The 12,595-nt window shown below is 36.0% G+C and overlaps 1 protein-coding gene across 4 annotated transcripts; it reads right to left on the minus strand.

The window, feature by feature from the left end:
* Positions 1-396: 396 nt before the first annotated feature.
* Positions 397-11,719, minus strand: LOC117371617 (inter-alpha-trypsin inhibitor heavy chain H3). 4 transcript variants are annotated; one of them, XM_055221840.1, is made up of 21 exons: positions 11,616-11,719; positions 10,557-10,717; positions 8,553-8,657; positions 7,953-8,115; positions 7,766-7,876; positions 6,495-6,623; positions 6,298-6,414; positions 5,494-5,662; positions 5,310-5,420; positions 5,049-5,230; positions 4,637-4,816; positions 4,437-4,558; positions 3,916-4,190; positions 3,273-3,401; positions 3,170-3,205; positions 2,779-2,835; positions 2,462-2,569; positions 1,810-1,978; positions 1,252-1,400; positions 1,084-1,183; positions 397-614 (listed from the first exon to the last, which is right to left on the minus strand). In XM_055221840.1, exons 1-21 carry the CDS (start codon positions 11,679-11,681, stop codon positions 506-508), a joined length of 2,748 nt encoding a protein of 915 aa, XP_055077815.1. In that variant the 5' UTR covers positions 11,682-11,719; the 3' UTR covers positions 397-505. The 4 variants fall into 4 exon arrangements, with proteins under 4 accessions (XP_055077815.1, XP_055077813.1, XP_055077816.1 ...); XM_055221838.1 differs by having other exon boundaries at positions 399-614; positions 2,779-2,886; XM_055221841.1 differs by having other exon boundaries at positions 400-614; positions 3,273-3,371.
* Positions 11,720-12,595: the final 876 nt, after the last annotated feature.

Genomic DNA, 12,595 nt, shown 5'->3' on the forward strand with positions numbered 1-12,595 from the left:
TAATAATACTAATACGAATAATAATACTAATACTACTACTACTACTACTACTAATAATAATAATAATAATAATAATAATTTAGATTCCTAAAAAAAATCCTAAAAATAAACCCTCATAAACAGCACTTCTGGGGTTGTGCAACATGTAAACCAGACATACCAGTTGTGGTATGACTTACTCTGACTAAAAGGAATAAACAATGGCCAAAGTTATATTAACACCAATCTTCAATCCAAAACCAATCTCTTTGTAATAATTGATTTCTGAATTTTGTAATATAATCCTGATGTAATGTAATACCTTTTTAAATATTTAGTGAAGCTAAACTGTTGAATTTATTGTAATAAAGAAGACTTCATAGAAATAAGTCAAACACATGAAAAAAACACATAAGAGGTATTGTCAAAGAGGATTTTATTTTAAGAATTGTAATTAAAAAGTCGGCACACCTATGTGAGTGTAATTTTTTGGTTTAGACTTAATATGGACAGTTTTGTTTAAATATCAGTTGTATAAGTCAGTAGTTGGCCTCTGGAGAGCTGACTGAGCAGAAAAGAAGAACCAGCATTCGACTGATACAGGCACTGGGACACTGAAGTCAACAGCACTGTCTCTGCAACATACAAACAATTTTAGGTTGAGTTTTAGGTCATGTCATCTGTAATCCAATTCAGATCACTTTCTTTGATTGGAAGGGTGAAAATGACCAGAATTACATCTCTTTTAAAAACAAAACAAAACCCACAAGCACTTTCTATACTACGGAAAATGTTTTTTGATATTTTGATACTACAATGAAATTATGAATGTGTTCTAATATAGATCAAGACCATTTTAAAAATATTCAGAAAACATTTAGTTTTTATTCAGTAGCAATACTTCAAATAAATATCTCATTTTTATATTAGTTGTAGTATCAATTAGTATCTGGATATTGATTTATTTTGCCAACACTATTTTTTTCTGATTATTGGTTATGTTGCAGGTACATCCCCATCATTTGCATATTACTTGCATATGAATATATAAATAATACTCAAGGTATGACTGAGCAGACATTATATTCTTAGCACAAACCATACCTGAGCACTTCTTCCTCTTTGCCTTTGACTTTAATTCTTGATATTGTTGGTTGGGTTGTCATATATGTCGCTGATTCCTCATAATCCCTGTTATTAAAAACTGGAACAACAACAGCCCATAAAAAATACATGTCACAAATCACATACAATCTGAATAAGCACACTCACCAAAAACTCCTTCAGCTGTGTCATCTTGTGGCATCTGTCTAAAAACAGGCCACAGGAACTTTCTCCCAGAAATCTCATGGACCAGAATCACAAGACGAACATCTCCAACTGACACATCTATCTCCTTGTCACGTATGATCACTGTCACACTGTCAAAACATTTAATAACATTTGCATTACATTTTTACTGCAAATAAAGCATTGCAGCAGTCCACTGGCTAAATTAGGCTGTATTCATTTTCAAACAGATGGAGAATTGAGAATGTTGTTCCTTTGGCTAATATTCCACAGCATGGCATCAAACATATCTAGGTGCATGGAGAATCCTCCTTAGTGTGCTTTAACTTTGATTTACATGAAATCATACAGGTGATGTGCCACCTCCACAAAGTTGTGTGTTGCTCCTTTAAATGTATTTAGGTCTTACATTAAAACAAAAAGTTGTATATGCATTTCAGTTTTAAGAAGACATATTTTGGGACATTTTAGTATTATTATTTTTCTGACTATTTTATCAAAACAATTCTTTGTATCTTGGTCTGTGGTAGTATGTGTTACCTGCCGGCAGTTATTTGAGTCTGCTCCGAGTATCGCGTTAATGTCTCTCCCTCCTTCACACTGACGCTGTCCACATCCACCTCAATAGATGTGTCATTTTGGACATGTAGGAAAATGTGTGTAAAACCTCCATTTGCCTTTAAGCCAATCATACCCTTTATGGCAAGTCCTACATGGAAAGAAACACATTGCATTGAGCTGTACCGCAGGTGGCTGCAGCTGCTAAAAATCATACTAAAATAAGACTGAAATGTGTAATACTGTACTTATTGTATATTGTTTAAGCACTATATAAGTTTTCTGGTTTTGTGTGCCACATTCTCTCTGTGCTTTGCATGGAATGTTCCACAATATGCCATTAAAAGTTATTTTGTCTTGCATTTGTTCACACCGAATTTAATTGCCAAAAATGACCTTGCAAAACATGCATTTTTACTGTAATTAGGATTGCCTCTTCACAGATCTGACCTGTAACTTAGCCTAGTGGCATCATTTGCTGTCTCCATGGAGATCAAAAAGTTTAACAAAATGCTGTTCTAGGCAAAATTAATACCTCCATGGAGACAAGAAGGTTCACCTCTGTCCACCAGAAAACTTAAGAGTTCAAGTCAGTGGTACTGATATTATGTAAAAGAGACGCAGCATGACTGACCTCTGCTGGGGAGGTGCAGTATCTTCACGTTGATGTTGGTTGGGAGATCAAAACAGATAGGAAAATGCATGTTCTCAGGTTTCAGTAAAAACCTTTGGGTTTGAGGAGCTGGGGAGACAGGACCAGTGTTGTGATTCTCAAAATGTTGCATCAAATCATTTCTACAGACAAAGATTTCAACATTTTTATTCTGTTTTGCACTTTCTTATAATATTATAATTGTACAATTTTTTTTGTTTTTGCGTGTACGGAAAATGGACAATTATATATATCAGTCATGACAATCAATTGAGAGAAATAACAAAAAAGTAATTTACCTTGAGTTGTAGTGTCAGGTATCGTTGTTGGGGCATATGGCATCATGGTTGCCCTGTCTAAAATTGGCATAATGCTAATTTGATGGGCCGTATCAGTCATATCATAGACTGTGAATAAAATATACAATTTAACTTCCCCCCTACTTCAGCACTGATTCCACAAATAAATCCTGATCCATAAGATTGAACTTTCAGTTTATAATGTTAGTCATAAAACATACAATCTGCCTTTATAAATCTATGCAATACATATACAATAAAACATAATGTGGTGTAAATGACTACTCCTGTTTTTTGTTTTTTTTTGTTTTTTTTTCTACGACTCATAATTTTCTAAGTATATAGGTTTTACTGGCTGCAATGGTTTTAAATAAATTGAACATATTTGTACCTGGAGTATACCTGGAGAGAAATACCTTTTTTGGAGCTGTAAAATACCAGAATTGAATTAGAAACATTTTACAAGGACTTAGAAATAATGTGTACCTCACCACCTGAATTATATAATAATGGAATCTCAGCGGCAACAGGGGGATCAAAATGAGCAGCAGGGGAGAAGAATCTTTGACGAGAAGCAGTGAGCCCTGGATGTCCTGCAGGAGCAGAAATGCGGTGGGTGTACCCTGTTATAGTATTTGACAAGGAAAAAAGAGATATTAAAAGAAAAAAGTAACATTTGTGTTTTTTTGAGTTGATTTGAGGATTCCATGTAATTGCAGTATACATTTGAAGCTATTACATTTTTTGTTTCCAAGTTTCTAATAAATCAAAAGCAAATGTCTTCTTTAGATGAAATACTGCCCAAACTGTTGAAAGGATGTAAATGGTTACATTTTTCTATAGCACTTTTCTACCTTCAAGGCACCACTCACCCATTCACACACCAGTGAACGCAGACAATGGGGTAAGTGTCTTGCCCAAGGACACAACAACAGCATTCATCTGTGTGAGTTAGAAACACACCGCCAACCTATGGATCAGTGGATCTGACCACTCAACCAATGATGTTTACATCAGATCAGATCAGTGGACAAACACTCTACCAACTGAGCTACTGTCACCATGTACAAAACTGGAACCCCCTTGAAGGTAGAAAAGTGTTACATAAATGTGACCATTTATCATGAAGTGGCCGACCTTGTCCCGCCCCCCCTAGTAAAGGAGGTAGTTGTCCCGCCAACCCTGGTAAAGGAGGTCGTTGTCCCGCCCCCCTTGGTAAAGCAGGTAGTTGTCCCGCCCCCCTTGGTAAAGCAGGTTGTTCTCCTTCCTTAGGCTTGTTGAGAACAGCTGAGTCTTCTCCTGGAGGTTTAGTGACCACCATTGACGTGAGAGGAGTCACAAAGTTGTACTTTAGAGATAAATCCATGGCCTCTTTCTTCACTTTGTCCTTTTCTGGTCCAGACAGCTGCAGCCTGCAAATTAGATTCAATTCATATTGTCCCATATTTAGAGTACTTCTACTATACTGAAAGTACAGCAGTCAGAAATACCACTACATTTTTAATGAATTAATTCAAGTCAGAAGTTACTCTCAAAATCTTCAATAATACTTCAAATACAGTCAATGTTCCTGACAGAAATGCCAACTCAAAACTCAAAGTCTAAACGTTTATAAAGTAATGATTAATACTGTACAAATAATGAAAGACGTCACCCACTTTTTCTCCAGGAGTTGTTTTACTGTGAGATAGGCCCACACTCTCTGAATGCGGTCCACCGGTGCTGTCACAGTGGACTCTGTTGTTGTATTTGGTCTTGAAAAAATCACTCTTGCGTTTCTCTGGAGAGATTGAAGCACAACATTTTAGAACATAAAGAGATCAGAGTTTGCACAGTTATAGCAAAGGGGCATGCTTACAGAAACGGCCACGACTTCAGGAATAAAGCTTTCAATGTTGTTGTCTGTGATCACACCAGCCACCACAATCTCTGAGCCATTATAATATTGGCTGAAGTTAGTCTGGGTTAGATTAGAGCCTCCAGTGTAGATCATGGTCACATCTGTCAACAGTGGAGTAGCCACCTCTTCATAGAAACCCTGTGAACATTGTGTCCAATAAGGGTGATCAAAAAATGTATTTGGCAAATTCATATTAAAAAAACTACTTGTGATGAGGCATCTGACATCAAATTATTTCTTTACAATTAGTGAAGATACTCATAGGAGTATGTACAAAATCATTACCATGTCAGCATGATATTCTTGGTGTTGTAATCCATGCATTATAAATCGTACTCTAATGTCCCACATGAGCCCTTATGCTAAATACCTGAAGTTGCAGATCAGCATCAGAGTCTTCATATATGCGACGAGCTAAACCATTATTATCCAGGGACATCTTTTCCAGGATCTCAAAGTTAACGTCAAATCCAAATCCAAGGCAGTACAATGGGAATTTACCTGCGATAGCCCTTTTCACATTAGCCCGGATTTTCTGAGGATTGATCTCTCCTACAACAAAATATGCATTGATATCTTATGTTAAGTATTTTTTGTTACATCAGGTCATGTGAAAGTGTTGCTCTCAAACCTGAGGTGGGGTCCCCATCAGTCAGGAGTATGAGGATGGAGGCTGAGTCTTCTCTGGGGTGTACATTGAGCATGCGAGTACCCTCCAGCACAGCCCTGTTTATGTCTGTGGCTGTTAACCAAAATCTGTCTTAACGATTTCGATCTTTGAATTGACAAATATTAGATCAACTGTGTACACTTACATCCTCGGTCTTGAATGTTCTCTGCAAATCTCTTTGCCTGTTCAATGTTTATGGAGGTAGCTTGAACAAGTTCTCGTTTCCAGTGAAAAATGTCACTGTCAAAAGTGATGAGCCCAAAGAAGTCATCCTCTGCCAAATCGCTTAAGATGTGAATCAGGGCGATGCGTGTCTGGAATAAATCAGCTTATATCTTATTTTTAAAACTGAGACGAAGTAAATTGGGTGTTTCTGCAGAGATCAATGTCAGAAATGAGACATTGTCTAGGCAGTGTCCACTAGCAGTCTGACCAGAACTGAATAAGTGTCTTGGATGACTAGCGAAATTTCTTCACTCAAAAAGCGTTTTGTCCAATTGACATAATAACATTTTTCTTTTACAATATCAGAAATTGTTAAAATATCAATTGTTTTCTGCTAAGCAACTGTAGGTCTGTCACAATATAACATTTTCAAGTGCGATATATATTGTTGAACTAAATATAGACGATAAATACTAATACTGAAACTAAACCATAAAGCAGAATAATAGAAAAATAACCAAAATTTTCCCAATAGTACAAAAAAAATGTACCCATGATAAATATTACCTTCCTAAAATGATTGCTCCATCTAGCATGTATTGAACAATAAGACGATATTACTAGCTATCACTATTACTAGCTGCTGATACTTTTACCTTGTGTTATGACATACATAGAAGGAATTTTATAACTGTCACTTATACCACCCATAATGTTAACAAGGGCCTCTAATACTTAATTAGACTAATAGAAGTACCTTATAATAAACAAAATATAAACTTACCTGTTGCATTTTTCGTCCGTGCATTGAGCCACTTTGGTCAATAACAAAGACAACATTTTTTGGTATACGAGGTAGGCTGGAGGGAGCAAAGTGATGCACAAAGTATCCATCTCCAGTCTGGATGAGATTTGCATAAAAAAGGATGAAATTTATATATTTCTGTGTATGTATGTTTCTTTGTTTGTTTGAATTCTTACCTGGATATCTCCAAATGAGACCTCTCTCTTAACGTCATAAAAAATGACCAGATCTCCATTCAGGCCGTCATCTGAACAACTGTCACAGACCTTCTGCTGATCCACAGTTGGATAGAAATAGACCCAGGCCTACCGACCAGATTGAAATATAATAATAATAATAATAATAATAATAATAATAATAATAATAATAATAATAATAATAATAATAATAATAATAATAATAATAATAATAATAATAAATAAATAAATAAATAAATAAATAAATAAATAAATAAATAAAATACATATGAGTCAGAAACAGCATACCCTGCACAGTGTGGTTCGTTAACCACATAGTGTAGGGTATGCTGTTTCTGATTCATATTTATTTTATTTATTTATTTAATTATCTTTAGTTATACAGGGGAACCCAATGAGAACACTTGGGCTCTCTTTTTCATGGGTGCTGTGTTTAAAATACAATGCAAGCGGAAAAAACAAACAAAATTAAAGCCACAAGCGGTGATGATGGCCCTCGCCTCAGCGACCACCCCTGCATCGCATTCTCCCAATTTATTCCCCAAATTTCGCAGCAATCCGATAACATTGACGTTTCATGTCTATGGTAGGGGATGCTATAGTGTTCATATTTATTAGACTTCATTGTCCATTACATTTAGTCCAGATTCATGCATCTGTGATTTGAATATGAGATGTCAAGGGCAATGTCAGTGCTTGTAATACATTTTTCAATGTTGTTTTTTGTGAGTCTTGCGCAACTGCTGGCCAACCATGGAAAATTACCCATGTTTATTGGGTAATTAATTTTTTTTGCTTCTTTTCACTTGTCCAATTTATTCCCCAATTATCATAGGAATCCAATAATGTTAGTGTTTCATGGGACATTGTCGAGATGCCAATTTTATCGATTTTTTTGCTGGGCCCGTCAACCCTATACCCGACCCTATACCTGACTTTTCGTCGACGTTCAGGGGGAGAAAAATGTGATCGTTTGAGCGGAAAAATAAGAAGAAGAAACCCAAGGAAGAACAATGTCCATCGCCATTCACCTTGTGACCAACAAACAAGTATACAAGTGCACACAAAGACATGTTTGGGAAGAGATAGGTTTTCATCAAGCCAAAATCCAAGACATTTATATGTGTCAACTCTTTCAATGGATGTACCATTTAGTGTATAAAGACTTATAGCTTGCATGTTACTTAAACATTGTTTTACTTTTTTCAAAGAATGTATCAAAGTATCAAAGTTGAAGAAACAAGCTTTACCTGTTTGTCTGTTACAGTTTTAGTAATTGCATTTGCCAGTTCTTTGGTACTCAGGCCGCCTTTAGACTCTATAAACTTGAGTCCAGCGTCTTCATTTATGTGCACATCAATCTGAAAATGGCATACAAAACAATTTACACTCAAGTTAGATTTTTTTTACTTTTGGTCCTTTTTTTTCCAAACGTACCTTGAAATCTTTGACAGGCTGCATGGGCCGAGCAAAGATTTGCAGCTCGTATTTGCCGAGACGACGTTTGAGTAGCTCCTCGTAGGTAAGTTCAAAGGTGACTTTTTTGTGAGCAGCCACAGTAACAGAAGTCTTAAACTCCTCCAGGGTTCTCCCCACAGAACTTAGATAAACAATTAGGATTAAATGGGGCTGTTCTGTTTCAGTACAGTGATAGCATGGTAATAGAATAGGATCTATGGTAATTACATAAGAATTACTCATGGAAATAGAACACACAAACCCAGTTTAAAGACTGTTAATTACCTCAATGCTCACCCCCTCTATGGACAATTTAGCTCATTGAAAATGACTGCAAACACACAATCTTTTGTATGATTTTTTAATACATTCACACTGCGTTAACAACGTATTACACTTCCTGAATGACAACACACCCAAAAAGTCTTGATTTCTTATCTAATAATTATGGAAGAAAAATGCATTTATCCCGCATTATCCATGTTACTATGCTATGTTCTTCCTATTACCATGCTATTACTATGTTTTAAAAGTGTAACCCAAAATCTCCCCAAATTATTGATTATTTTTTGTTTGTACCTGACAATCCCTGCACTCTGGCCCCGAGAGACAGCGGTTGTGTACTGACGCTCAGCTTGTTCTTTTGCCTTCACCACTCCATCATACACTTCACCGTCCATAAACCTACACAGTCAATATTTCAAACATGAAAGTTTCAGCATTGTGTGATAACAGAGCTGGACAAAAACACAGAATAAAACATGTGGTTGAAAATAGCTGGCAGGAAAATTAAATGATTGCAATTGTAGAGATTAAAAATAGGCTAGTTTGAAGTATAGTTAAATGTGATAAATGCCATTATATGTAAAATATATAGGTTAATATGTTGTCAGACCTGTTTTAATACTATATATATGGCATAATATTGTTTGTGGGTGGAAAGTAACTAATTAAAAGTACTTGTGGTACTATAAATGAGGACATTTTGGGGGTAATAGTACTTTTTTCAGTAGATTTTTAAAATATGTACTTGTAATTGAGTATAATACTAGTATATAATTGTAATTTTACTTGAGAATGGATTTGCAACACTCTTTCCGCCACTGTATTAAACTGTTAGAATGATAAGTCATTTGGGAGTTCTTCTCACAATAAAGATAATTTAACACTTCTATTTCAATTCAATTCAATTCAATTCAATTCATTTATTTTTGTAACGCCCAAAATCACAACAACAGTTGTCTCGAAGGGCGTTCATGTTTTGGTTGATGGGGGAAACCGGAGTACCCGGAGGAAACCCATCCAGACACGGGGAGAAACATGAAAAATTCCACACAGAAAGGCCTGGTGACCCGGGGATCGAACCAACCTTCTTGCTGTGAGACATGAGTGATGGCACTCAGTCACCGTGCCGCCAAGACACAAAAAACAAAACAACAGGAAGAATCAGACACAACAAGAAAAATCAGACACAACAGGAAAAATCAGACACAACAGGAAAAATCAGACAACATAAGATAGTATTTGAGATAGTATAGAACCTTTATGAGATAGTATAGAACTTTATAGTATTATGAAGTATAAAGTCCTCAATGTGTCTAAATTAGAAAAGTGTGGTTGAGCTTTAGGGGCCAAACTGGTAGTTGTTCATATAAATGGAATTGCATTTTTTTTTAGCTAGTATTGCAATTAAATTTGTGTTGTATGTTTAAAAAGTAGGATTCTGTTCAGAGTAGGCATTGTAAATGAAACGACACTGAATTATGCTGAACTCAATGGCTCAAGGCCTCAATGAACCCATTAATTGAATTTCAGAACGTGTTTGTAAAGGTATAAAATGGTAAACCACTACTTTGGTATTTACAACAAACCAAAAAGTATATTTTGTTCTTTGCAGAGGACATTCTGTCAGATTGCAGCCTTTTTGGTTTGATAATCCCGGCAACTCACATTGCAGTTTCGATTCAATTATGACAAATTGTGCACAGGGCCGGCCCAGCCTATAAGCAGACTAAGCAGCTGCTTAGGCTGCCCCCAAGAGCCCATACATTTATATTGAAAATAATTTAATATATCAAGTTTGATTGGAAACAGAGCTTGTGTGTTTACAGCGGCCTAAATATCCCTATAAAATAATTACATTTGTTTTATATCTATAGTAGCAGAAAATCTGCTGCTGCTACATTTGTTTTTGAGGTGAGGGCAGCTATGTGTTTGCACCGCTGCGCGGACCCTTTGTAATGTAAATTTATGCCCAATGTCGCCAACTGGAACACTTTAAAATCCACCAGAAATGAAGAAAAAAAGCATAGAATTTTAAAAATCTTGACCCCCCTTATATGTTTGTGTTCTGTTTGTGACTGTGGTAGTTGTGATATTCTGGATGTTTTCAGTCTGATGTTGGTCATATAAATACAAATATAATTGGTCAAGGTGATAAAAGCAGAGTCATAGTGTTGTCAAATGTGAATCGCCAACAGCTGAGCCAAAAGGCATCCGCTATCGGGGGCCCACTGACAAATTCAGCTTAGGGCCCCCTGAAAGCTGGGGAAAGCCCTAATTGTGCAGCCCTAATGTACGCACATTCTGAATTTACTGATGAAGGCGTTCTTGGGAATCCGAACATGAAACTCGATCTCTTTAGACTGGTCCATGCGGTTGGCCACACGGCTCGTGATGACGGTGGTGGCATAGCGGCTGGTCACGGTGGAGTTGATGTGAAAACTGTAGATGTCCCAATCGCCCTGAGCAAACACACATTTTGCAATATAAAGAGTTTATTTTGTGGAGTTGATTAACAGGCCACTGAAGAGCAGCATAATCCTTTCAGGGTTGGAAAGGGATTGAATTGGTGAAACTAAATAACACACCCTTAAATTAAATGAAATATGTTCTACCTGTTACAAAACTATTAAAAACTTGCTGCTTCCTCTAACCGCCAACAAAGAGAGATGTTGGTTTAATGTAGGCCTAATCAAAAAACAAACAAGGAAAACTAATGACCTTTGTTCCTTTTAAACTTACTGTAGATTGTCAGTGATACGCTGGTACCAACTGGCTCTGTATGTCATTAAATTATTAAAATAAGTTTAAAATATTTACCTTTTCACTAATTATACATGATTATTTACTTATTTGATGGGTATGTTCACACTTGTCTTGGGTTTATTTGAGCCCAGTTTAATCCTGTTGTAGACTTTGGTTCTGTTATAGTCCTACTTTAGTCCAGGTTTGGTTGAAGTTTATTTTTGAGTTCACCCCAGAAATAATACCAATTATGGTGTGGAAATGTGAATGCATCCCTAGATTACTATTTCCACGGGAAGTACTTCACCAGTTTCAAGATCATTTAGCCTCAAATACATTATTAAATAATGCCACGGGGGTTTGTTCAATTTTTATTTTGTATTAATTTCACCAAGTTATTTATCAAGTCAAATAACCTGTGTCTGTAAGTAAATAACTTTCAGCAACACTAAAATGTACTAGGACCATACCATTTGTTCAGAACACAGAACAGAATTTTAAAATAGGTTTATATAAATTTATATAAAGCTTAATTCTATGTACATATCCACATATGTATGGTTTTGGTTCCAGTGCATTAAGAATCAATCGTGGATCAGATTTAAGTAATTGTACCTGGTTGGGTAATGTGGTGACCAGCCCCAGCAGCAGGAGGACAAGGAGGACGACCCTTCTCTCCATAGTGATCCCTCTGAACTGAACCCAGAAACTTGGACAGGCTTTTAAACTCATGCAGTCTACTATTGACATACACACAGGACAGTCCTGCCTCTGTTGCAGCAAACTGGCAGTTACACATATTTCTATTTTCACAGTGAATTAAACAGAATTTTAAAAAACAAACAGGTTAGGTCAGACATATCAAGGTCAAGCAAAAATGAATTTATTGTGTTTCTATTTTTCAACTATTTACAGCTTTATGAAACAGTTCTGACCAAGTCAGCAAAGTGCAGGGTGAAAAAGCAGGCAAAAGCAATCTAACTCATCAAGCATTAAACACATGTCAACTGCATAGAAATAAGTGACCCTAAAATTATATTGAAAACTATGGAAACTATTGTTTATGTCCTTCAGTGTGCAGTGTCTAGTGCAAAATACATGAGTCAAAACTGTTGTTGCTGCAAAACAAATAGAAATGTATGGCTATGTGATGTATTTATTTGTATATGTATGCTCTAAGTGCATTTCACTTGAAACTGGTAAATCTCTAGTTCTTAATAGATTAATACATTTTTTTAAACTATAGCTAGAGTAGTATCTCAACAACTATCTTCAACACCTCATCACTATTACAGGCTGATTAGCCCCTGATTTTATAGTTACAAAAAGGCCTTTGGCACATAGTTTTTGTCAATATGTGTCAGAGACCAATAACTTTTTAAAGGTACAGTATGTTCTTTTCAACATCACCTGCATGAGTCCATGGAAACTGAAACACTAATTTCCAAGGAAAGAATATTTCCAAGGTTTGCAAGTCCACTCAGGCCAAAAGTTTTTTCAGTGGAATAAACACAATCAAATTTAGTCTGTTTTTTAGTTTAAGGGTTACATACTGTGGCTTAAATTATGCTATTTTAATTGATTTGCATGACCCT

This window comes from Periophthalmus magnuspinnatus, chromosome 5, assembly GCF_009829125.3.
Source record: "Periophthalmus magnuspinnatus isolate fPerMag1 chromosome 5, fPerMag1.2.pri, whole genome shotgun sequence".
Taxonomy (NCBI): Eukaryota; Metazoa; Chordata; class Actinopteri; order Gobiiformes; family Gobiidae; genus Periophthalmus; species Periophthalmus magnuspinnatus.

What these genes read in the sequence shown, in the direction of transcription:
- LOC117371617 (XM_055221838.1), bottom strand. Translation starts at nt 11,681, where the DNA reads ATGGAGAGAAGGGTCGTCCTCCTTGTCCTCCTGCTGCTGGGGCTGGTC. An exon ending in TCTCATTTGGAGATATCCAG is followed by an intron (nt 6,415 to 6,494) that starts GTAAGAATTCAA and finishes AATCTCATCCAG; the next exon opens with ACTGGAGATGGATACTTTGT. An exon ending in ACCTGACACTACAACTCAAG is followed by an intron (nt 2,570 to 2,778) that starts GTAAATTACTTT and finishes CTGTCTCCCCAG; the next exon opens with CTCCTCAAACCCAAAGGTTT.